This window comes from Chlamydotis macqueenii, chromosome 19 (genome assembly GCF_036417535.1).
Source record: "Chlamydotis macqueenii isolate bChlMac1 chromosome 19, bChlMac1.mat, whole genome shotgun sequence".
Classification (NCBI taxonomy): domain Eukaryota; kingdom Metazoa; phylum Chordata; class Aves; order Otidiformes; family Otididae; genus Chlamydotis; species Chlamydotis macqueenii.
In genome coordinates, this window is record NC_141574.1 from 460987 (window position 1) to 486110 (window position 25124).

The following is a 25124-nucleotide window of genomic DNA, read 5'->3' on the forward strand; positions in this document are numbered from 1 at the left end:
CCCAGCTGCCGGGCCCGGCGGCCGCCCCCGCCTCCGCCCGCCCGCCACGTACGTCTCCCGTCCCGGCTCCTTTCCATGGTTCCCGGCGTGACTGCTGCCTGCCGCCGCCACCCCCGCAGCGCGGCGCCGACCGCCGGTAAGGGGAGGGCGGGACGGGGCTCTTTGTGCGCCGGGCCGGGCCCAGTCGGGCCGGGGCGGGCGGGCGCTGCCTCCCGGCCTACGCGGGCCGCGGCCCGGAGCCTGGCGGGGACCGGGGAGCGGCCCCGGGGCTGCGCGGCCCAGCCGGGGGCTGCGTCCGGCCGAGCCCGGGGTTGCGCGGCGGGGCCGGGGGTGCCGGCGGTTCGGCCTCCGCCGGGGCAGCGCGGCCCGGGGGCTGCGGCCGGGCCCGGTGCGGGGCCGCGCCTGTTGCGGCTGCCCCGACCTGTCCCTCCGGAGCCGGGCTGGGAGCCGGGCGGTCGGGGCCATAGCCCGGCGGCCTGGTCCCGCCGCTTCTCCCGGTTCTCCTCGGCCGTGCCTAGGGTCCCGCACCCGCCGGGCACCGGGAGGGTCCCGCGGGGCCCGTCCCGCGTGGAGAGAGCCCTTCGGGAGGCGTGAGCCCACCGCCACGGCGCGGGTCGGGGCACAGGGCGAAGCGTCCCCGTCTCCGCGTGGGGCTGGGAGCGGGACGGCTGTGGGGCAGCACCCCCATCCCCCCTTTGACCCCGGAGCATCGCCGTTCCCCGAGCGTGACCCCTCCGGAGCGCGGGGTGCGCGGGCAGGGTTTGGGTTTTGGTGGTTTCCCGCTGCGGGACGTCACCCCTTTGCTCCGCGCCCGCTTTGCGCAGCGGTGACACCTGTGCCGGGGTGGGTCACGGCTTAGCGTAAGAGCCGCGGCAAGGCTCCGGCGTGCCGAGGTGCTGGCGGTCACTTCACGGGCCGGGGGTCTTTGTGGACCCCCGGCCAGGTGCCCAGCTGCATCTCCTCGTATGGATGGAGGGCACTGTCCCGCGAGGGCACGGTCCCGCCAAGCTGCTCCTTGCTGGGTTCCCGGCCAGCGCTGGAATTGCCACCGATGGGTTGTGGGCAAACAGCGGTGGAGAAGGGTCTGAGAGCTGCCTTGCCCGTGGAAGTCGCCGTTCAAAGCAGCGCTCTTGTGCACTGTCTGTGTCGTCAGGCGGGTTGGAAAAGCTCGTTTTTATCACTTTTTTAAAAAGCAGCGGAGTCGCACTTCCTCCTCACACCTCCTGCTGCTACCATCGCCAACAAACGTGGGGGGCGGAGCGGTAAGGATATCCGCGCGGGAAGGCCGCTGGCCTGGGCTGACCCCTGAGGCTGCGACTGGGGCTTTGCCACTGGGGCTGCCCCACGGCCGGGGAGGCTGTGGCTCTCCTCGCCGCCTCCTCCTCCTCCTTGCGACACGGGCTGAAGCAGCATCTGCTCCGCTGCATTTTTTTGAGATTTCACAAAGGTTTTCCCACGGAAGTGCCTGACTGGAGCCCGAGACCCCAGGAGAGCGCCCTGGGAGGGGAGATCGGCTGGTGCCGGCGGTGGGGCTAGAGGAAAGCTTTCGGTGGTCGTCCTCGCGGCAGAGGAGACCCAGCCCATCATCAGCTCGCTGTGCCTTTCTCGTCGGTCCCTGTCACTGCGCACCCCGCTCCTGCGGCCTTCCCCGCCGTGACGTCCGACCACCCCGGCTGTGCCTGTCTCCGCCGCGGTGAGGATGTGCCGGCAGAGCCTTACACACCGATCCCCGGGTGCCCACAGCCCCTTCCTGCTGATGGAGCCTCTGATTGCCAAAAGTGTTTCCTTCAAAGATGAGTCAAAGGCGCCTGTCCTCTTTCCTGCAAAGTTTTGACTTTTTCAGTGTTTAAGAAATAGCTTTCAAATTAAAAAAAACCCTAACAAAACAGTGTCTAACCCGTGCACCAGCACCCGGCCTTTTCCCCGGAGTGGATCCACGGTGTGGCTGAGCGGGCTTTGCCGTGGCGGCGGCGTGGGCGCTGTGGTTCCCTTCCACGCCGGGCTGATAAGAACAGGCAGGGAGCGAGCAGGGTGTCCCGGCACGATAGCGAGCGCTTGGTACTTATCTGCCGGCACAAGCACACTCTGCGGGGGCGAAGATAACGGGCAGTGCAGGGGATGCTGCCATTCGGAGGGGAGCGGCTGGGAGAGGAGCCGGAGGATCATTTGCGGCCGGTGCTTGTGCCATGAGGGTGAAATCCCGGGGTGGGACCTGTGGGGAGGGGGCTGTGGCTGGAACCCTCTGGGTGTGCTTGCCAGCGGCATCGCGGGGTGCTCCTGGTCAGAGCTGGGAAGCTTTTGGGTGGCCCGAGTTAATGGTGATGGTAATTGTATACTAGAAAATAAGAAAAACGCTTCAAGCGGTAACACAGAGCCGCGGGGAGGTGTGTGAGGCGGTGATGAGTCCCTCTCTCGTGGCGTGGCTGGGGCAGCAGCGTCTCCATCACCATGGCCGGGGTGCGGAGGGACGTTGGCCGGAGCCTCGCCGCTGCTCGCGGGCTTGCGGCACCGCGTCGAGGACCAGGCTTTCCCAGGCCTCGGTCCTGTTTTTGGCCGGGCTGCCGGTTCCCTGGGGTCAGCACAGAAGCCGGGCGGGCACGGCGGTGTGCGAGGTGAGCCGGGGCAGGGAGCCTCGCCGGCAGGACAGTCCCTAAACGGAACAGGGAAGTTGGAAGGGGAAAGAACCCCACCCCAGCCGGGTGGGAAGCTATCTGGAAATAATGGGAGATGAGAGCAGGGGGAACATCTGGGTCTGTTTCATGCACAGCTTCCGACGGGCACGGGGCGGCTGCCGCCTCCGGGCGATGGTGGTTGAGACTCGGCTGCTCCATCGAGCGTCATGTCCCCACCGCTGCTCTGGCAGTGCCGAAACCTCCGGTGTTCTGTGAATGTCCTCCCCTGCCCCGGCGTCTCCCTGCATCCCCCCCAGCGTTGGCGGTGCTGGGGGGGACAGGCTGCGGCGCCCCCGTCCCTGGTGCCCCCGTCCCGCTCCGCCGGCCGCCTTTGATGCGGGTGAGTGGCAGGTCCATTGTGGCCCCTTTGTGCCTCGCTCGGTTCTCGGGGTCCGCACAAAACCTGCCATGGAAACCAAAGCCAGCCGCTGCCCCAGGAAACCCGCAGGCGCAATTAGGAAATGCAAATAGAAATGCAAATGCCTGCACCGCCTTCCAGGGCCCAGAAAGTTGTCCCTGGGCCACTGGTGTCCCCTGGCCACTGGTGTCCCCAGCTGCAGGGGTGCGGAAGGCATTGGGGTAGGACCGGGCCGGCAGCAAGAGGCAGGGTGAGCGGTTTTTGGGGTGCCTCGGGCTCTTCCCCAGCCGCCCCGTGCTCGGCAGCGGGAGGAACGGGGCATCTCAGCCCGTGCTGAGCGGTGACTCATATGGTGACAATATGACATTGATACTTTTTTCCATCCTCTCGGTTGCCCAGCGACAAACAAACAAACAAGTGTCTTAAAACCCAGACTAACGTCCTTGCAGGAACCGTCCCCTCCTGCCGCGGCTGTGCGTGGCCGTGCTCTGGCGTGTCCCCATCGCTGGCGGTCCTGCCTGTATCCTCTGGGGTTCGTTTTGGGGAGATAACCGCCTTTCTCGCATCCTCTGCGGCTGCGGTGCCTGAGCCCGGCAGAGGGAAGGCGGGCTGACCCTCCTCACCAAAGCACACTGAGAACAGACGGAGAAGGAGATAAAATCCACCCACAGATAGCTCCGGGAGTACAAAAGCTTCAGGACTTCATTTCTAGGTGGTGTTCATGAGCACTGGATACTCTGGCCCTTCCTGGGGCTCCCAGAGGTGTGCGCGTGGGTGGAGCGGGGATAATGGGGCTGAGGAGGACGGAGGGGAGAGCGGGGAAGTGAAGGGAGGGCGCTGCTCTGAGCGGTTCCCCTCCCAGGGAGGAAGCGGTACCGTTTTCGTTTCCCATCTGCTGGAGGAGCTGGGGAGATGAGGTTGGCATGAGGAGGGCACTGTCCACAGCCGTAACGCGCGTTGGGATCGGCTTGAATGGGTTTACGCGCCGATCCGCCCTGATCTGGGGCTGTACTGCTTAAAACCATGCGTTCGCTGATGGCTTTTGTTTTCCCGAGCTGCAGCCCCTAGGTCCTCTCCTGTCGGCGGCTGAAGTGATGCGGGAAGTGCCTTCCCATTAGTGGTGCTTTCCCCCAGCCCCAGTCTGCTTTTATTGCTGGGAAATGAGCTCTGACTCCTGGAAGTGGTATTTCTTCCTTCTGCCTGACAGCTTGTCGATCCCTGCCCTCGCTCGCTTCCCCGGGGAAGGCGCAGGCAGCCAGGCACGCGGGCACACCGGCGATGGAGCCTTGCCGCTGTCCTTGGCGAGGAGCGCGGGGAAAATAGACAGACCGCCTCCGGAAAATGGAGCGTGGCCCCCTGCTAGATGGGCTACAGGGACGTTCGGGCTCCAAGCTGATCTTGGTATTTGCCTGGGCTACGGAGCCAATTACAACGGTGGGTTTTCTCTTTGCCACCACACTTCCAGGCAGCGGTTGAACGCACACGAGTGCGACCTTTGCGGCAGCCGGGGAACTCTGTGAGGCACCTCGGGCTGCGCTGGCACCCTCCTCCATCGGGCACGGCCCTGCCTTCACCTCCAGGTGCCATCTGCGAGGGGACAGGGGGCACGGCTCGCGGGCAGGACCCTGCCAGTCCTCTCCCTGGCGCCTTCGCAGAGCCAGGCCGGGCATGGCCTGGGGAATGGTGGCCGGAGCCCCGGCTGGTGGAGGTGGGTCGCACGGGAGCACGTGCCGGCGCCGTAAGGCAGCGGTGGGGATGGGGGACAGCCTTCGGGGAGGAGTCCCGGGCTCCTGGAGCCTAAACTGTCGCTTAGACAGCGGCTTTGAACCGCCCTGGCTGGCAATTGCCACGCTCAGGCCAGTGCAAAGCAACTGGGACGGGACAGCAATGGGGTGGCACGTGAATTAGTTATGCAAACTTAAAAATAATGAACCGGGAGACTTTGAAGAACGTGACCTAGTTTGGTGGTGGGGCACAGCAGGCAGCCGGTGGGCCAAGGGGGCAGCGGGCAGGGCCGCTGCGCGGGGGCTCTGGCTTTCCCTCGCTGGCACGGGAACAGGCTGCTGCTGAGCTTGAAAGGAGACGGAGCGCTCAGCTGAGCGTTGGCCCGGCTTCAGACCCAGGTTAGCGTCCCGCGTGATTTCCGTATAAAGCTGCGATGTGCTGTGACGGAGCCGGAGGAACGGAGCAAACTCCACAGTTCGGCTTCCGAGGGCTTTTCTCTCCCCCGTGAGCAGCCTGCTCTCACGGCAATCATGAATCCAATATCCGTCCCCAGCGAGGCTTAGCGTTTCAAGGGAGTTCTCCTCTGCTGAGCAATGTCATCCGGCGCGAGGGAGGACAAAAGACCAGCACAATTGCAGCGCGACGCCGTGTCCCAGGACAGCCAGGACGCGGCAGCACCCGAATTGTTGGCGCGGTGCTTTCGCGGGGTAGCTTGCATCAGCCGTATGGCTTAGTGACTCATAAAAAAAAAAAAAAAGAGCTCCTCCGTTTGCAACTTAATTAGTCCTTCTCTTCCCCTCGGTCTTGGCTCGCAGTGATCGCGACTTGGGAGCGCGGTGCTGAGAGCCACTGCGGGCTGAGTGGGGCTGCGTCTGGCTCCTGCCTTCGGCGCAGTGGCAGCGCGGGCCCATCCCGAGCGACGAGGGACGGGTGACCGCGCGGGGTGGCTGGTGTGCGGCGGGCGGGCGTCGGGCAGGAGCCTTTTCGCTGGCGTTATGCCACATATCGTGTTGTCTCCCTGTCGTCCCCGTGCCGCCCTCGTCCTCTCGCCAGGGACGCCTGGAGCTGCAGATGTGGTGATGGAAGTGCAGGACCTTTCCGTGCAGGTCCACCCGGCGGCACCGGTGGGCTTTGCTGCGCACACGGCATGGAAACCCGGGGCTTTCCCCCCCCTCGGCTGTGGCGTCGTGCCCCGAGGGAAGGGGTTGCCCGCAGCCTGCGCAGTGGTCACCTCTAAATCTTTCTGCCAGACCCCGACGGCTGGGGCCCGTCCTGGTAAATAATTCACCGTGCCGTCAGTAGGAGTTTTACTCACTAATTTTGTTTCCATAGAAACTCGCGCGGTCTCGCTGCTCCACGCAGCCTCGGGCGAATCAATACGGATTTTTTTCTTTCCTTTGCAGATGAGGCGATGGCCCTCACACCCTGACGGCAGGAGAGCAGCGGCCGGGGACGCTGGTGGCTGGGAGGCACTTCGGCGCTGCCCTTCGCCCGCTCCGTGCTTCCCGTCCCTGCCTGGCTCTGTGGGATGCCCAGGGCCGGACCCCGCAGAGGTCCTGCACCACCGGGCTGGGGCAGGGTCAGCCCAGTCTAATCCCAGTCCATTCCAGTCCATTCCCAGTATGTTCCTGCTATGCAAAGAGCTGGAGGGGAAGAGGCTGCCTCCGCTCAGGCTCTTTCTCTGTTTCCCATCCTTTAATTTTTTTGACCTTTGACCTAAAATGGCAAATTAGCATTTGTGAATCAGCCACGCTAATTAGCCAGGGAGCGGGGCCAGCCCTGCCCCCAGCCTGGGTTCCCTTTCACCCGCTCCCTGACCAAATGTAACCCCAAAATCGCCCGGAGGCAACTCCTCCACGCGCCCAGACCGGGGTCCGGCCCCGGGGAGAGCCGCACACCTTTGTCTCCGCAGGAATTTTTCTGTTCTTTCACTCCCCACTGCTTCCCGGCGCTTTTGTGCTGCACCGGGAGCACAAAGGGATAAGCAGTTAAAGATGGGTTCGTGTGACATATGGCGTGAGGGCTTTGCGCGACGGCTGCGGCCGGCGCCACGGGGATGCGAGCGGGCACGGGGGTGCCCGGACTTCCCTCCTGCGAGGCTTCAGATGGGTGCGTAAACTGAGGCACGGAGTGTGGCGACGGGCGCAGGGCTTTCCCGCGGGACGGCGGCAGCACTGGCGCCCGGACCTGGCTGCCGTCACCGGGCAGCGCTCGCTCCTCATAGCCGTCAGAACGAGCTCCAAGCTGGTTTTTCAGCTGGGACGTGTGTGTTTTGGTGTCAGAGGTGAAAGGCGGAGGAGGAAAGGTTGCCGATGTTCGGCCACCTCACGGAATAATCTTGTATTGGGCTCCCTGCTTTAGGCAACCTCTTGCCTCTGATTTACGACATGTTGACACCAAACGGAGTTGAACAGAGACGCAGTTACACCGTGCGAAGGGATGCTGCGGTACTTTAATCGCTCACACTTGCCTGACCTATTTTTTTTTTTTTTTTTTTTAATCCCTTCCTGGAAACCTTATTTCATGTTTGAATTCCCTCAACTATTTTAGGAATGTCGTCCTGCCAAGATCAAATTACCTTCACTGAAACCGGCGCAAGGCAGCCCCGCATGGCAGGCGACTTTTTCATTAAGCTCCGGTGCTGCGTCGTATAATGGAGGCTTCGTTTGGAGGGGGGGCTGTAACTGTGGCGTGGCCGGGGATTAGCGTGGCGTGATGCCGCATGTCAGGGGGTGGCAGAGAGGGCTGGGGGCATCGCGATGTGGCCGGCAGTTTTGGGACTCCGGCGTTGGGCTGCCCCCCTGCAGCCCTGCGGATCCGGCTGCACCCCGTGGCTGGTGGGGGGGTGAGAGGGTAGGGGCTCTGGGTGCTGCCCTGGGGGGACGAGGGGTCCCCAGCAGAGCCCTGCCTGGCTTTCCTGTCCCGGCCGAGTGCAGCCCCCCGATTTTCAGCTGGGTGAGGCTGATTTGTGAGCCGGCTGGGTGCTGCGAGGGCTGACGTCCGGGCGGCTCACAAAATCTGCCGGGGAGGGTGGCACGGCCGCGGCTGGGCGAGCGATGGGTGCTCCGGGGCAGCCGCTGCCGCTTCTCTGAAATGCGGTTATCGCGCGTTTCGGAGCGCAGGTCTGGCTGCGGGCTCCCCAGTAAAACTGTCAGGTGAGAGCAGTTGAGTGGGAACAGCGACGATGCCGGGCACTGGGACCACAATCGCGCCGTGGCTCGCCCTGCTCCCCTCTCGGCTGCTTCTCTGGTCTTGAAGGCCGCTCGCGGAGCCAAGAGGGGAATTTCGTTTTGCAGAGAGGTACGTGCTGCGCGGGTTCTCAAGCAGGGCTTACCTATGCTCTGCTCCCTGATTGCTTTCTGCTTTGGAAAGGGCTCAGATCCAGCCCTTTAATAGTGGCAGAACAGGTATAAAGGAGATCCGCAGGTGCTTTTTTGTTTCCGTGAAAAAGGGTTTGCTGGCTGCAGTTTCCCCAGGCTGCGAGCCCAGAGGTGCGCATGTACGTCCCCGGAGGCAGACAGAGAGGTGACCGAGGGGATTTCGGAGGCTGACAAGGCCACATCCTGCACGTCCTCGGTGCGTGCTCTGCATTTCAGTTTGCTGGTAGAGACGACTGGAATTCTTGTTCCAGATCATTTACTTTCCATCCTAGTTTCAATCCTGTTACACCTGCAGCCGCTGAGCGATCGCGTTCCTGGACTTTGTGTTCCTTCGCAGGGGCCTGGCTGCAGATTGTCAAGCTCTGCTCTGGCCAAAGCCGTTATTTCTGTTTAACATCCCTGGTTCTGAGAGTTTCTCCGAGAGTTTTCCCTCCAGGGCTCGGGCAGCCCTGGTCTCTGGGTAACCCCGTGCATGGAAATGTTTTCTGCACTTCTGCGTCGCATTCCCCGGCCGAGTCGTTACAGCCGCCGCCGAGCGATGGGTGCCCTCGGGGGAGCGCTGGGCTGGGGGAAACAAGTGTCACCCCTGTCCTGCGTCCTGGCTGCAAAAGCAGGGTTGTGGTGTGTTGGCAGGGACGATTTGAAACACAGTGTGGCAATAACAGGGGAGAAGGGCTGGGCTGGTTCAGCGGCGTTTGAGCAATCCCATCTGTTGTCTGAGCCGCAGCGGGCTCTGGGGAAGGGAATATTCGCGTTTGCACTTGGTGCCAAGGCTCTTCCCCGAGCTGCGAGGGCTGTGAGCAATCCGTCCCGGTGCTTTTACAGCTGTTGGCTCCTCCGTTCGGGCTGCATTCCTCGCGGAGCTGAGCGACTGTTGTTTCCAGCATGACGTGACCAGTTCGACCAGCCCCTGGGATTATCCAGCTGCTCATCTGCACCGTTCCCGGATGGCTGAGGGCCGAGCTGCGGGCCGCCTCCTCCGCGCCTTGCACTGGTCGGAGCCCACCCGAGCAATCTCTCGGGCCGTCCCTCGGTGTGCAGATCCTGCGAGGTACCAAGGGCCCCGCTCCCACTGCTGGCTGAGGACCAGCTTCGGAAAGGCAGGAGGGCGGCCGGCGCAGCGTGGCAGGGGCTGCACGGAGGACGTGCACGCTCTCCGCTCCCCGATGAGCGTAATTAAGGGTTTCTCCGCAGCTGCCTTGTTCTTGGCTCTGGCTCTGGCAAGGGCGGATCTGAATTGTGCAAGTCATTAGCGGAGGAAAGGCAGATTCACCCATGGGCTTGCAGGGGCGAGCCTCCTCCCGAAAGGTCAGCTTTTGTTTGGTTGTGTTTTATGGTTTTTAAGTGGTGAGCTAACGGCAGGAGCTGGATCCAAAGGTGTGCCGGTGCCTGAGCACAGCGTGCGGAGAGAAAGAAACCATTGGCATGTGCGGGAGAGCATCCTGGCTCGGTTGCGATGGCAAAACCTGCGCGGGCATTTTCCGCACTAAGCCCCACTCGGGTGAAAGCCGGTGTGGATGTGGCAACGTGGCGGCATTCCCTGCGGGTTTGATGCTACAGCGGCACGGTGGAAGGGCCGGCGCTGGCTCTGCACGTGGCCCAATGCCTGGCGTTGGGATGTCACCTGGCGCTTTCTCCGCGGCGCAGGTCAGCGCCGGGACAGTCACGGCTGCTGGTGCAGAGGCGGCTCTGCCGGGAGCTGCCACCGTGTCCCCTGGGCGAGCCAGGATCGGGCACTGCCCGTGCCCTGCGGCCACTGACCATGCCAGCACGGGGACATGCGCACCCGGCACGGGGACATGCGCGCCCGCAGCTTGCAGAGCCTTTAAGCTCCTCCTGCGACGGGCGCAGCAGAAGGGCAAAGGATTACGCCTGTGCCTGGGTTTGGATGAATGAATAGCAGCATTCAGGGTCCTTTTTCTGTGACAGCAGAGCCAGAACTATTTTAAGGCAGGAAGAAAGTTGATCAGGCAAGAGCTAAGCGAGCCGTCACAGCCTGGTTCTGCCAATGGCGGGCACAAAGCGATGAGAAGCCCAGCCCGCACCCCGAGCACGCCACGCTCACGCCTGGGCTGGCGGTCAGACACCAGCTTTCTTCTTTCCTTTTTGGGAAATCTGCAAGATTTTGCTTTTCCTGGCATCTTCCCAGCCCCTCGTTGATATCACAGAAATAAGGGCCAGAAACGTGCCGAGCCCCTTCCCCACGCTGGCAGCTGGGAGTCCCGCTGCCCTCCCCGCTGCTCACCTGAAGACGATGATGCGGAGAAGCAGGAATTGGGGAGGATCCTGCAAAAAACTCCCGGTTTATCTTTTAAATTAACTCATTCCTATGTCACGACTTAATTTTGTCTGGGTTTTAACTCATGTAGTGGTTTGCATTTCTCCGTATGAGCAGCAGGACTTTTAGAAATGGGTTTAAAAGCCTGCATTTGCAGGCTCTGCCCACGGGGCACGTCGAGCGGCCCCGCTCTGTGCCGGGGGCACCGGCTGCACCTCGGATTTCCCGGCCGTGCCCTTCGCAGCAGCCTCCAGCCGCATCTCAGGGGCTGGGAGGGTCCTGGCAGCACGACCCCTGGGCGTTGTTTGAAGCCAGATGCGCAGCAGAGCCTTTTTGGTGTGTAAATATCTTGTCCCCATCCCTAACTGAGTTCATCTCCTGCCCAGAAGCTTGCGGTTGCTCAGCGCGCTGCTGCACTCAGTCGCACCGTCCAGCGTGGGCTGTGATCTGAAGGACCTGTCGCACACTTCGGTGTGGCGTTGACTGACACCGTTACGGGGAGACCCGAAGCATCCGCTCAGAGGTCGAACGCTGGGAGACAAAGACCCCCAACCCCAGGGGCTTCTTGTTACTTTCGAGGGCTCAGGATTTGTAAAGAGATCTGGGGATTTCCAAGCCCGTTTCCTGATTTTGGCGGCTGGTTTTCCCGTTTGAGGTTTACGGACTCACGTGGCGTTGCTGAGCTAACGAAGCTCTTGTCTTCATACCTGGATCACGCGTGTGCATGCAGTGTGTCCTCTGTAACCTGTTTTCCCCTCGATGTCCAGGCTCCTTCCCCATGTTCTTGGAGCAGCCAGATCTTTTAAGGCCGTGCGTACGCTGTGGATGTGTTACAGCTCCATTTAACCTGTGACTGACCCCGCCATGCAATATTGCAATTAAAGCATAATACCGGGATGCGAACAGTGCCGGCTTTTTGCTGTGAGTGAGTCATGAGAGCAGAGGAGGAACCGAGCGGCAGTATTTTATTAATCGACTCCAGCGGATTTATTTGTCCTGGGTGAATAGAGCCGGGCAGGGCTGTCGGAATTGTTCCTGCTCCGCTGGCGCAGCGCTGCTCCGTGCCTGGCTCTTGGCAAGCGGGAGCCGATCCTGGGGACTGAAAGCGACAGCGGGGATGGAGATGGCTCTTGGCTGAGTGATCTTTTGGAGTTGGAGCCAATTAATTGAGCAGGAATCACCCTCCTTCCTCTGGAGGCGTTGGCAATTCCTCTGGGTGCCGAGCTAGAGCAGGGCTGGCCCTGGGGACAAACCCAGGGGTCAACCAGCATTGCCAAAATAAACCTTCTCCCGGAGTTTGCGCCGAGTTTCACTGGTGGGTTTCGCTGTCGGCAGGCTCTGGAAGTCCCTCGGAGCAGCTCGGGGCTGCGAGCCGGCGCGGTGGCCGAGGCCGGGCGAGCGCTGGGGACATGGCTGTCACGCACGGCCTCACCGTGGGCAGGGGAGAGCCCGGGTGACCTTCAGAGGTGGCTGCTCCCCTTAATGGCTCTGAATCTGATTATACCCCGTTTCGCTAACAAATGTGCTTGGCACCTTCTGAATTACACACCGTAGTAGGGACAGTGGTCTTGAAGTCCCCTCCTGCCGCTTCAGAAAAAGCCTTTGAAAATGATATTATGGATCAAAAGTGTTCTGGGGTAATTCTGTTCTGACAGCAGAGTTAATCCGGGACTGAATTTGGCCCTGCATTTCCAAATGAGAAGCAGTAGCTGTATAATCTGTTTATGGTTTTAAAGTGAACGTTAATCTTGGATTTGGTGGCTTTTCCCAAGGGTCGGTGTGCTGTGCTGCGGAGTGTTTTAGCCCCCTGCTCTGAAACTCTCTGAGCCGACTCCGTTTTTTATTTTAAAGAGAGATTTCCCTGTGTTTATAAATAGATGTCAAACCTGGAAACATTAAATCCGGGGAGTCTGTGGCGGTGGAAGTAGTGCCATTTTTCTTACAACCCATTTGGTTTGTACAGCGCAAGGGCTGCCGGGCCCTTCTGCGGAGATGGGCCGGTCCGGCGGGAACGCGGTTGGATGGGTTGAACTGAATTGGATGGCCCCCGCTGCGATGGGGAGCTCCTGGTACCTCTTGGGTGCTCTGTCCCGCAGGTGACTTTCTCCCCTCTCTCCTCCGCAGGTGGGAGGATGCTGCAGCGCACGGGGGGCTGACACGCGGTGCCACCGGCCGCGGGGAGCAGGACCCCCGCTGCCCGCCCATGCTCCCCGCTGGCTGCTGGGGCAGCACCCCGTGACGAGCGGCGGCGGGCGCCCACCTCGCCGCGGCCGGGACCGCAGCCACCGCGCCCCTGTGCCAGCCGCCCCGCCATGACGAGCCTCTTCCGTCGGAGCAGCAGCAACGGCAGCTCGCGCGGCGGCTCCTCCGCCCAGGAGCTCAACAACAGCCGCCCCGCCAGGCAGGTCCGCCGGCTGGAGTTCAACCAGGCCATGGAGGACTTCAAGACCATGTTCCCCAGTATGGACTACGACATCATCGAGTGCGTCTTGAGAGCCAACAACGGCGCCGTGGACGCCACCATCGACCAGCTCCTGCAGATGAACCTGGACAGCAGCGGCTGCGACGACAGCTCGGACTCTGAGGACAGCATCCCCCCCGAGGTAACCCCCGCCGGCGGTCCCCCGGCACCGGGCTGTGGGTGGGGGTCCCCTGCCTGGCCCGCTGGCTGCCGTGGCTGGCCCATCGCGAGCGGGCAGCTCGGGCTTATCCCGCTCCTGTCTGCCTGGGCACGGTGCTACTGGGCTGCTGCAGGCGGGCAGAGATTTGAGTGCCCGTTTTGGCTGGTCTGGATTGTGCAGCTCGGCTGGTTAGTCCTGGACCATGCTTGAGGCTCCAGCCAAAGCATGCACCCACAGAGGCAGGCTTATCCGCACACCCAAAATGCGGTGCCTCAAGAGCAGCACTTCCAAACCTTGCCAAAAGCCCCCCAGTACTGGTGCTGGGAGGTTGCCCCCATCCTCTCTGCAGCAGCGTTCAGCCCATCCTGTCCCCACTTCGCTGCGGCAGGGAGCGTTTCCCTGATGCCCTCACCCCGTCCTCTCGCCCTGCAGATCTTGGAGCGGACCCTGGAGCCGGACAGCTCAGATGAGGAGCCCCCTCCTGTCTACTCCCCTCCTGCCTACGAAAGCCAGGCATTCAGCAGCCGCTACCCCCGCGCACCGCCCACCCCGCCGCCCAGGTGAGCCCCCCGGTCCCGTGCCTTCTGCTCGTGGTGGTCAGCAAAGCACCCTGTTCCAGCACCCAGGGGTCTTGCTGCATCTTAGCTGGCCCCAGGAAGGGGCATCTGGCATCGGTTCGTTAGGGTTGGGTGAGACGAAGCCAAGGGAGATGAATGAAGCTCACAGCTGGCTAAAAAATTCCTGCGAGGCCCTAAAAACTGAACAGCTGAAGGGCCCGGAAAGCTGCTCCGGCAGTGTGTGGAATGGCAAAAATCAGCTACCGGGGGCGGGGAGCGCTCGCCTCCGCTCGAAAACACCAGGTGCAGCGCGGCCAGGGCCCCGCGCCTCGTGGCTCTCGGCACTGGAGACCGTGGGTTGGGTTGGTTTGCTGCTGCCAGGCTGGCGAGCCCTGGGGGTCTCTGGCCCCACGGGGTGCGGGTCTCCCCTGGCAGCACCGCCTTGCTGGAGGCTCAGCACGCGCGGGAAGGCAAACGCGGGTGCCTTGGCTGCCTCTGTGCCAGCCCCTCGGACGAAGGCGCTGCCGGCTGTGCAGGCTGGGTGTGACTTCTGGTGAGAGCCGCTCGTTGGCTTCGTAAGCAGAATCCTGTGGTGCTGGGGCTCCCACGGGGCTGTTTTCTGGGATTCTGAGCAAAACAGGGAGGAGAAGGGAAATCCAGCCTGTGCACTTGCAGGGCAAGGCTTGAAAAGCAGCTCCCAGAAATTTCAAACTCACTAGGAAAGCCTGGGAGGTGTGCTGTGGTGTCTTGGTTCCCAGGACCACCCGTGGAGGGGCAGGGGGCTGCTGTGCCAGGCCCTGTGCCCCGCTGCTGTGGGTTTCCCCCTCGCCAAAGCTGCTCTCTGCGCTCGCCCCGCAGGACGGACGTGCCGGGGCCCGGCAGCACCCCGGCACCCGGGCGCTACAGGAACTGGAACCCGCCGCTCCTGGGCAACCTCCCCGAGGACTTCCTCCGCATCCTGCCCCAGCAGACCGCTGGCACACAGGTGAGGCTCGCCGCCCCTTCCAGCCCACGCCCCGGCTCCGCGGTGCGGCGTGGAGCGCCAAGCCTGGTCCTCAGTCCCCCTGAACTTGCAGCGTCAGCGCTCTGAAAGCTCATGGGGAGCAGGCACAGACTAAACTCCAAGTTTCAGAGCGCTTCTCGCTATTCAAGGCGAGACTGGAGTGAGCAAGGGGAAACTTCCAGCGAGTCTTGGACACTTTTTCCTGCTGTTAGCCCAGCGGTTAGTGCCAGAAATACTGCTTGACCCTAATATTTTAATTTATTTGAGAATCTGACCTGCTACGCTGGTGAGAAGCAGCAGGACTTGGGAAGAGCAGTGCTGCCAGGGCGCTCGGGAGCTGCTGCAGTGGAATTTGGGTGGAAAATCTCGTGCAAGCCGGAGGATCTGTCCCTGGGAAATCCAAGCCCCCATGTGCTTCGTGGCAGTTTGAGAGCCACAGGGCTTGGGGTTGCGGGTGCCCACGGCGTGCAGCACCCTGTGGGGAACGAGCAGCCCCAGCACTCCTGGCACAGCAAGGGGCTGTGGGGGCTGCGGGCACCCTGCCTTCCCCACGCACCGGCTCCTCCCTCCCTTTCTGGCTCCAAAGGCAGCCTGCCGCGTTGTCATAAGTGATTGCCCTGCAAGTTGAGCTTCGCAGGCGATATTACCTTTCTGGGAATAGGAGCGTGCCGATTCATTTGGGCTCAGGGGGAGGAGAGGAGCAGCTGCCCTTTTCTTTCCCCGGTAATTGCATGCTTTTGCTTTTTACGGCCGCTCTGAGAGCAGCTACAAATCAGATAAATATTGTAGGCGAGGGTGAGGTTGCAGCTCTGCGGCTCCCCAGGTGCAACTGCACCGGGAGCCGGCGGAGAGCGTGAGGTGCCTCACGCAGGGACGTTTGTCAGCGGGAAATTGCTGTCTCTGCTTTTTAGATAGGGGAAATAAAAACAGCGACGCTGGCTGCGGCTCTTCTCCCTCGCCTCCACACCAGGTTCTGCCTTGGCTTAACCCCACAGTTTTAAGTTAAAAAACTGTGCAAATCTGTGCTCTGCAAAGGAGCTCTTCCAGTGGCACCGGTTCCTCCCTGTGCCACGCTGGCTCCAGACTGGGAGGTCCCCGTTCCCATGTGGGATGTCCGTCTCCTCCTGCTTCCACCCCATCCCCAGAAAAGGGGGACGGTGCCCCAGGCTGTCGGGTGCTGGGTGTGGGCGGGAGGGACCGCGCTGGGCAGCAGCAGTCCGATGGCTGTCGGGGCTGGAGGTGCAGCGGCGTGACAGAGGAGCGAAAGGCCAAGCTCAGCCTGAGGCGCAGCTGCGGGGACCCTCCTGCACGTGCCAGCGCAGGCACCGGGACCACCGACCGACCTCTGCCTGTGTTTGTCTCCTTCCCAGGGCTCCCACGGCTGCCGGCAGCCTGTGCCACGGGGACTCGCCCCGCGGGGCCAGGGCTCCCTGGAGCAGGAGCGGCGATGGAAGCAGTACCTGGAGGACGAGCGGATCGCGCTCTTCCTGCAGAACGAAGAGTTCATGAAGGAGCTCCAGAGGAACCGGGATTTCCTCCTCGCTCTGGAGAGAGGTGAGAAGCGCCTTCGGAGACATCTGCCTCCGCTTTTCGGATGTGTGCCTCCACCTGCGATGCTGGCCGCTGGCTGCGTTGCCCGGCCTGTGGTGTCGTGGCTGGTGCGAAAGCAGAGCCAGCGCAGGACGCGGCCAGGCTGGAGCGGGTGATTTGCAGGGTTCTGGCAGCACCCTCACTGCAGGGCTCGCCCCCAGCCGCCGCAGCTGGAAAACCGCTGGCGTGCTTGTGGCGTGCTCGCAGTTCCTCTGCGGTGGTGAGAGGAGCGCTCCCGCCCGCTGCTGCGGGCTCCCACCGAAGCGCTTGTGGTCGCCATGCTGAGGCGAAGGGCTTTCAGCGCCGGGGCGGTGGAGGCGCTGGGCAAAAGGCCGCCTTCCTCCCGTGCTTGGCCCTGGCCCTGCCCCTGCCGTGCCGAGCGTTTCGAGCCTACCCGAGCGCAGAGGGCAGCATCTTCACTCCCCCGCCGCAGCAGGGCAGGTGCTTGTTGTCCCTGGAGCACAACAGATGCCAGAGGCGTGTCCCCGAGCACATCTCCGGAGAGCTTTTATAGCTTTTTGCTAGATCATTTCTGCCTGGAGTGCGGCACATCTTGTCCCGCTGCAGGACGTGCCTTGGCAGGAGGTGTCTCTGTGTCACCCTTGGGACTGCAGCCCGGCTGCGCAGAAGCTCCCTTGCTGGGCTGGGTCGGGCTGCTCCTGCGGTGGCTGAGCTGCTGCGGGAGGCTGGGAAGCCCCAACTCCCTGTCAGCCTGTCCCTCTGCAGCCGTGGGGTCGTGAGAGGAGAGGGGAGCGGAGCTGCGTTCGCTGCCTCGGGGGTCTGATCGAGCAGGGCACCGGGCTTTTTGTTTTTCAGATCGATTGAAATACGAGTCAAAAAAATCCAAGTCAAGCAGTGTTGCTGTGAGCAACGACTTTGGTTTCTCCTCCGTAATATCAGGTAACTTTCAAGATGCCTGTGAGCATCGCCTCTCAGCAGCTCCGGTGTTCCCAGCTGCCTCCAACGTGGCTTCAGGGGCAGAAAGCCACCTGGTCCCCCCCTGCTGCCCCCAAAGCACACAGAGAGGGGCTGGTGGGTGATGGGGGTGGGCGCTGCCACCCTCCCTGCCCTCCCCGCGTGGAGGTGCTCCTGCATCCCGCATCCATCCCTCCCTGTGGGTGGGAGCTGGGATCCAGCTCCCAGGAGAGACAAAGCCCTCCCTTGCCCTGGCCGGAGCAGCGGATTGTGCCCGGGAGGCCTAATGACTGTTCCCGGGTAATCCTGATTAACCTGGGCGAGCGGAGCAGCTGCCTGCGTCGGAATTAGAGCTGGCGTCCATCCGTGTCCCGGTGCAGGGGCAGGCGAGGTGCGGTGCTGGGCGGCGTGGCGGAGCCGCGCCTGGCTGCACAGTGCTGCAGGAGCACCCGGACCTGGGGAGGAGGCACAAGGATGTGGCTGTCGGGGTCTCTGGTCCCGCTGACCGAGTCGCTGGGGTGCCTGAGCTTCTGCTCCGGAGCTGGTGGCCCTGCTCTCCTGGGTACTGAGCATGGGGTCTAATACGCAATTAGTGCCCGGGATAATTGGGGGCTGCTGTCCCTGGGGCAGCGCAGAGGGACTGCTAGCGCTGGGATTGGGTTATGGAAATGGAAATTATTTGTCTGCAGCCTCCCCTCGCCGCACACGCACTCCCGGTGACCAGATGTTTGCCTTCCAGGTGACGTAGCCCCCTCTGTAACCGGTGAGGCCGGTGGGGCCGTGTCTGACGATGCCTTATTCAGGGACAAATTGAAACACATGGGAAAATGTGAGTCGGGTTGCAGGCTGCGCGCTGGTGGCGGGACGCCCGCGAGGGCTGGCGGGGCGGCAGGAGTGGGGCGGGCAGGGGAAGAGCCGGCAGCGTTGCCTGGTGCTTGTGCTTCGGGGTTTAGTTTCCATCTGCGTTTTACAGCCCTGGGCTGGTGCGTCCCCGTCGCCTCCTGGCCCTCGCCAGCAGCAGGGTGCTGCACGCCGGGGCTGGGCGCCAGCCCGACAGACGGGAGATGGGCACCTGGGTCTGGTGCCCCGGCTCTGCGCCGTCCGTCCGACCCTGGTGCATGTGCGGGTTGTGGCGGGAGCTGAGGATGCAGGCGGTGGTGGGGAACGGAGAAATTTCTGGGCAGGGTTTGTGTGAAAAGCAGGCAGAGGGTTTGCTGTAACTCTACCCCTTTTCCAGCCCTTTCCTCATAGCAAGTCACAACGCGCTTCTCCCGTTGCAAAGCAGCCCGAGGTCTTTGCGCAGCTCGAGTCGGGCTGCAGCCGGCTCAGGCACGGGGGAGATACGGGTCAGTCGTGGGTGGGAAGGTCACGACAATCCCAGTGAAAGGGTAAAAACGTCAGCACCCCCTGCCAGGGACCGGCGTCGGTCGCAGGACCCGGCTCTCTGAGCCTGGCAGCCTTGCGTGGCCCTGGTGTTTCCAGGCGAAGCCGGGGTATTGCCGTGGGGCATCGGGGCGCGAGTGGCTCGCACCGCTGGCCCTGGCTGTCCCCTCCCCACCACTACTTCGGAAGAGGTTTGGGGGTGAGACCCTCACCCCGCTGCTTCCTCCCAGCAACACGCAAGAAGCTGTTTGAACTTGCCAGAGCCTTCTCTGAGAAGACGAAGATGAGGAAATCGAAAAGAAAACACTTATTGAAGCACCAGGTGTATCCTAAAAGGAGCTGGGGGGTGCGGGGCTGTTGGGGCGGCCTTGTTTGGGTGCTCCTGGGGACTCCCCAAGGCTGTGGTCTGGCCGGAGCCTCCCGGCTGCTTATTGTGGCTGGGCCGTGGGCTGGGTGGGCGATTGCGGTGCCGTGGCCACGTCCCGGCCCCGTGACTGGTTTTCCTTAGCGAAGGGCGCAGGCTGGGAACAGCGGCTTCCACGGCAAATCTTCTCGACGACGTCGAAGGACATTCGTGCGGTAAGAAACGCCGTGCCGTGCCGTGCCGTGCCATGCCACGCTGTGCTGTGCCTGCTGTGCTCAGCATGGCTAGCTGGGGTCCCGCGGTGCAGCCCCCAACAGCCCCTGCCTGCCTCTGCCTTTCAGATGAAGACTTCCAAGCGCGGAGGCAGCAGCTGCGGGAGGAGGAGGAGACGCCAAAGGAAGGGCAGTAAACGGTGAGAGGCACCTGGGGACGAACGCTTCCCGGTGAGCGTGCAGACGGCCCTGTCCATCCATCCGTCCTGGCCGGAGGAGGGAGCTGGGCGCTCTGGGTCAGGTCTGGAGCGTGTTTGGGTGGGGACGAGCCCCGTCAGTGGCTGTGGGTGCTGCAGCTGGTAACGGCCCTGGGTGCCACCGCGGGACAGTGCTGGCCACGGCACGATTGAGGCTGAGCACGCACCGTTCTCCTTCCTTCCCCTTCTCCTCTGCTCCAGGTCCCAGTGCTGGGGTTTATTGCTGGCACAGAACGTGCACAAGGCTTCATGAGAAGATGGCTGAAAAAGGAAAAAAACCACCCAACAAATAACCCAGTTTTTTGGCTGTTCCCCCTCTGCTGCTGTACTCCTCTGAAGTACAAGTATTGAAGTGAGGCACAATGTTTTCTTACCAGCGGTTTGAAAACAACTTCCATCTAGCAAATCAGCCAAAAAGGAAAAAAAAAGGAAAAAAAAGCCAGCAGCTGCTGTGAGCTGCTGCTGCGGAGGAGCCGGTAGAGCTCAGATTTGGGAGGAGCAGCGTCCCGCCTGCTCTCTTGGTGTGAGCGGCGTTGCAGGAGGAATGAAAATGAGCTGTACTAACGAGGATGCATTCACGTGTGGGATCTGCTTGGCCGGAGCACTCCTGAACATATCTCTGTAGTGACCTGACGCAACTTTACTCTGCGCACACAGGAAAAAAAAACAAACTACGTGAGAAAGAGAACCTAACAGCTGTGTCTACTATTGCTAGGAGTAACGAGCAGAGATTCAGATCAGGTAATAGTCAAATAATATAAATTGTTTATAAAAGGAAAGGCCTTCTTTTCCTGGGCGTTTCACTTTGAATTAAACCTTTGCCTTTGGCATTGCTAAAACTGCCTTGAAGTCCGGACGCTGTGTGGGCCGTGGCGTGGCTCACCTCCGCGGGGCAGCACCAAGGGCTGGATTTCGCATTGCTTTAACCGTCGCTGCCGAAGCAGGACGCGTCCCGCCGGTGGTCCCGGCTGCCGGGCGAGGCGCTGGGTGGCTCTGCCGATGCCGCTCGCCGTGGGGAAGATGCAAAGCCCGAGCCGGGGGGTTTTCAGCTGAGGGGTTTTCAGCACGGAGAGTTTGCACAAGGGCTTGCCCGCACGCGCTGCCGGGTTTGGTGCGGGGCCGGGGCTGGCCCAGTGGTGGGAGCAGAGCGCCCTTCCTCGCGTCCGCTCCCGGGACTCGTTTCGCTGGGGCGCGCGGCGGAGAGCTGGGAGGGCTGGCAGGCAGCGCTTGAATCGTTGCAGCTTTCGGAGATGCTGTCAGGCTAAAAATAATTACGTAAACAAATTCCTTCCCTGTGTAAGTAATGAGTGACGAGCGTAAAGTCAGAAATCGCTCCCGCCAGCACATTTTCTTCTCCTTTATCGGCATAATCTGTTTACTGTGGAGTGCAGGAGGTGGCTAGAGACGTGCCTGTTTCACTTTCTGGCTCCTGCGAACCAGCACAAATGTTGCAAGATGGGAGCTGTGAAGGCGGCAGACGCAGAAACCCCAGCCATCAAACGCACACGCAACTGTTTTCCCTGCCTCTCCGCGGGGCTTGGTAACAAAAGCCCACACTGCAGGCGCTGGCTCCCGACCGGCTCCGTTTCAAACCCGCCCGGAGCCCACATGCCTTTGAAGTGGACGCCAAGATTTCTTTCCCCGCCAGCGGCCGCAGCCGGTGCACCTGTTGAGTGCCGCTGCCGTCGCCCTCGCAGCCGCCGTGGGGATCGGCGGGGACCCATGTGCTTTGCCCTCTCCCTGGTCCCTGGCCAGGGCCGGGGCTGCTTCGAGGTGTCTGGGGCTGCCGGCTCCGACTAGCGTCCCGTTAATGCAAACTGAGCGCTCCCGGCAGCGCCGGGGCTCGGCCAAAGCCTTGCGTGCCGAGGGTGAGGGCGGGATGCGCTGGGCTGGAAGCACCCCAGGGTGCCGGCAAGCTTTGGGTTCCTAAAAGCAAAGCAGCGTGAGACCCACCCCACCGAGCTGAACCCGGCTGTGGTGTCTGCTCCTTTTCTTTTGGAGGGAGGATTGAGGAGCGTCCCTGGAGTTGTGGCAGCCCGGATGATGGGTTAGCGCCGTCCCCAGCCACGCTGGCCTTGCCTTGACTGCACGGCACCAGGCTGCTCTGCGCTGCGCGGGGTAAGATGGGTGTCTGGAGGGGCGCGTCCCCGCCTGGCTCAGGGTGCAAGCGTGGCTGCGGGTGCAAGGGGCTAAGTGTGAAGCTGGAGAACAGAAGGTCCTTTAGTCTCGGGGTGAGACTTTCATCCCCAGCCTGGGACTGGCGGAGAGAGAGAGGAGGGGCTCCTCTGCCACCCTGCGCAGGCTCTGGGGTCTGGAGGAGGCTGCCGTTACTCCCTCCCCGTCCAAAGCAGCTCTCTGTGTATTTGGAAGAAAATCAAGCTTGGAACCAGGTCAGCTTGTCAATGTTCCAGCGCCTCTTAGCTACCGAGGGCTTGACTTCCAGCGAAGTTTCCATGAACGCAGAAAGCACCAACGGACAGCGGGGCAGGAACTCGGGCTCCTGTGGGAAGGAAATTCGGCTGCTCCCAGCCGAGGAGGTTGTTGCTGGAGGGCTGGTCTGGCGTGTGGGGAGACGAGACGGGGCGCTTGCAGCATGTCTTCCCGCTGCCGAGCCCTTGGAGGGCTGCGCTCCTCGTCCTCGCCGGAGGACGGGCTGCGTCGTGCCGTGGCGGCAGAGGATTGCGCTGAGCTCTGTTTGGCAGTGTGCGGCGCTGGGCGAGCCACGTTTCGCGTCACGTCACAGGTCAGTCCTGCAGCAAGCGGCGTAGCGGCAAATGCCGCCGTTCCTCCGCTCCGCTGTCTGCTCACGTTTGCTAACACGTTGCCTCCGAGTCGTGGTCGTAACCTGGCTGCAGTTTGTACTTTGCTGCTGGAGAGGAAGGGCAGCTTGGGGGCTGCAAGCTGGAGCGCGGGGGCCGTGGGGAGAGGACGGGGGTCACAGCGCAACCTCCGCTCACTGCACGCGGTGGGTGCGAAGCCCCCGGCCTCGCTGGCTCTGCTCTGCCAGCAAAAGCTTCGTGTTGGCTGGGTCCGGTGACACACGCTAACCGTGAAGGGCGCTGCGCCGAAAGCGGGCACCGCACCCGCGAGCACGCAGGGCCAGCAGCGTTCGCTTCGTGGGGGCTTGGGGGTGTCTTTGCTAACACAGTCTAACAACTCACCCTCAGATATCCCAGGCTAGGCAAAGCCTCCCTGAGCGATGTCACTCTGTAGCCATTTCAAAACGTCTGGGAGGCACAAAGCATCATGTTAAAGGAAGATGAAGAGTGATTATTTTTATGTCCTTTAAAAAAAAGAATCAGGTCCAACCAGCTTGGAAGCCAAAATGCGTTTCTTACACAACAATGTACAATTCTCAGTGACGTTTGTATCACTTCTCTACAAAATTGTTTAAAAAGAGCAAAACAAAACAAAAAGACCAGTGACGTTTGTGAGTGTTGCTATTTTAGAATTTATTTCCATAAGTGATTTTTTTCTTAAAGATGTTTAATAGTAATTCATACAATAAACTCCTGTCGTACTCTTAACGCTCCGGTATATTTTGCTTTTTGCTGCCGTTTCTTTGCAGGGGGAATGAAGCAATGAGAGTGGGGAGGGCAATGCCAGCTCCAGCCCAGCTCTAGCTGCGCAGACGCCCAACAGCCACCCTGGCTCGCGGCCTCCCTGCTCGCGATGGGGCTGAGTTTGCATCCGATGATTTGCTCGAGAAGGCGAGCGCCGTGGGAGACCCATCGCTGGTAGGCTCCTGTCTCCATCCAGGGGCAATTCGCGCTTCCGCTGGCGGGAGGTTTGGTTCTGGAGCAGGTCCCTGTTGTGGGAGAGCGCGAGAAGAGGGAGCTGACGGTGAGCGAGCGGCAGCGAGAGCCCGGGATTTGGGGAAAGCCCTGGCACAGCCGAGGGTGCTTTGGGGACGCCTTGTCCCCGTTCCTCCCCGCTTCACCTCAGCAGGCGAAGCAACGTCACGCCGAAGCACGGCCCCTGCGGAAGCTCCCCGCGCACATAGCTGACCTGCCTTTCAGGAAAGAGCGGAAAAGGAAAAACGCTGTGGCTTACCCGCTTCATTCTGAAAATAACAAGCCTCTCGGGGCCGGGGCGTGTGAGTTTTCTTTAAACGCTTTCATTAGCTATCGCACAGCAACTCCTCCGCGTCTGTCAAGCAGGCAGCCTGGCTCCTTCGCGTTGTCTCCTGGCGGAATGGAAATATGTTGTTATAGTGAATTATTTCTGAAATACGTGTTGTTCCTCTCCAGCCCTGCACGTTTCTGCACCACGCCGAGCTGGCGGGATCGCCGGCTCTGCGAGTTGGAGAGCGTGGAGCTGGGTGGTGTTGGTGGAATCGCTCCCATAGGGGCTGGTCCCAGCATCGCTCCCGTAGGGAATTCCCTCCTCAACACTGGGCTTGGCTTCCCCTTCCTTTTATGCACCCTGCAAGAGGCTGGAGGGGGAAAACCTTTGGTGAGAAACTCCTCGGGGGCTCACAAAGCAGCACGTGGACCCAGAAGTGAGGGAGGGTCTCTGCCAGGGAAGGGCAGGTGCCTATCAAGCCATACAGGAGCTGGCCCCCGTGTCCCCAGCCAGCACCCGAAAACCTCCGTCTCAAGCCTCTTATTTTGGGGAAGAGCAGGACTTTTGGCCTGTCCGGGCTGTGCTGCCTGTGAGAAATACACACCCTGGGCAGCCTTAGCAAGGCAGCTTCTCGCTGGAGGGGCTGTGAACCATGGGGAGCGCGAGGCCCAGCCTGAGGGACATCACTCCGAGCCCCTGGTCCCCGCCGGGGCTGGCTGCGGTGCCACAGGCAGCCCTTGGCTCGCAGGAGGAGGGTTATATCCCAGCAGCAAGGAGATGCCAAGGCTGTAGAACGTGACACTTCGTGGGCAGCCCCAGGCGGCAGCGGCAGGGCTGGGGGGCACACAGAGCACCCCTCTCACTCGGGATGGGGCTGTGCGCCCGCGAGACACGGCCGGAGCCTGCTTGCCCTGTGCCAGCTGTCCGGGAGCAGCTTTCGGATGCTGGCAGTATTAGAGCTCCCCAGCCTCACGTGTGGCTTGGAAACCTTCCCTGTGAAAGAAGATGCCAGAAAAAAAAGTCAAGGCTCTCTTGCCTTAAATGTCAAAAGCGTCGAAACGCTGGAGGAGCCCTAGCTGTTGCCTCCCAGCCGCAGCCGAACAAGCTGTGGCGAGCCCGCGGGGGAGCCAGGGCTTTTTCAAAGAGCTGAAAAGACCAGGGCCTGCCCAGTTCTTTGAGCAGCTCAGATGCAGCCCTGGAGCGGTCCCAGAAACTCCCTTTTCAATTCTTTTGCTCTATGGGGGCAAGGGTTTTTCTTTCAAACCCTGGTTTTAAGAAAAGCAGCAGCTGCGAAAAGCCCAGGACGGAGAACTGTGGTCAGATGAGGAGGAATGCTGGAGGTGTGTTAGGCTGGCACCCAGTACCTGCTGGCTGTCAGTCTGCAGTGGAAATTTACTGCCCCCTTCCTTCCCAAGGCTGGAAGATGGAAGGAGGAATGCATTTTTTTTCCTGGTTAGCTCATTCCCAAGCTAAGTGCTGCACCTTGTGCCCAGGCACCGCTCGCTGCCACACACTTCTCCCAGGTCAGGCTGGTGGAAAGGCTGACCGAGGGCAAACAGCCTGGGTGTAACTGCTGGATTTTATAAATCGAGGTAAAAAAAATAGTCTGGGGCTCTGCGCTGGGCAGGCAGTGCCTGCTGCCACCTCCTGGGCCCAGCAAGCAGTGCTGGGCTGCCCAGGGCAGGGTCTGGCTTCTGCAAATCCCACCATTCGCTCTCTGTCCGGCTGAGATCCAAGGCCAAAC

General features: G+C 61.7%; 1 protein-coding gene across 3 annotated transcripts; it reads left to right on the plus strand.

The window, feature by feature from the left end:
• Window positions 1-23533, plus strand: CUEDC1 (CUE domain containing 1). 3 transcript variants are annotated; one of them, XR_015260594.1, is made up of 12 exons: window positions 2078-2192; window positions 12538-13016; window positions 13467-13594; window positions 14450-14576; window positions 15965-16148; window positions 17001-17084; window positions 17839-17928; window positions 18713-18806; window positions 19003-19061; window positions 19188-19258; window positions 19517-20056; window positions 22884-23533. XR_015260594.1 is itself a non-coding variant. In XM_086762819.1 (11 exons), exons 2-10 carry the CDS (start codon window positions 12726-12728, stop codon window positions 19253-19255), a joined length of 1125 nt encoding a protein of 374 aa, XP_086618945.1. In that variant the 5' UTR covers window positions 1-136; window positions 12538-12725; the 3' UTR covers window positions 19256-19258; window positions 19517-20157. The 3 variants fall into 3 exon arrangements, 2 of the variants coding, with proteins under 2 accessions (XP_086618945.1, XP_086618944.1); XM_086762819.1 differs by lacking the exons at window positions 2078-2192; window positions 22884-23533 and adding an exon at window positions 1-136 and having other exon boundaries at window positions 19517-20157; XM_086762818.1 differs by lacking the exon at window positions 22884-23533 and having other exon boundaries at window positions 19517-20157.
• The last annotated feature ends 1591 nt before the right edge of the window (window positions 23534-25124 follow it).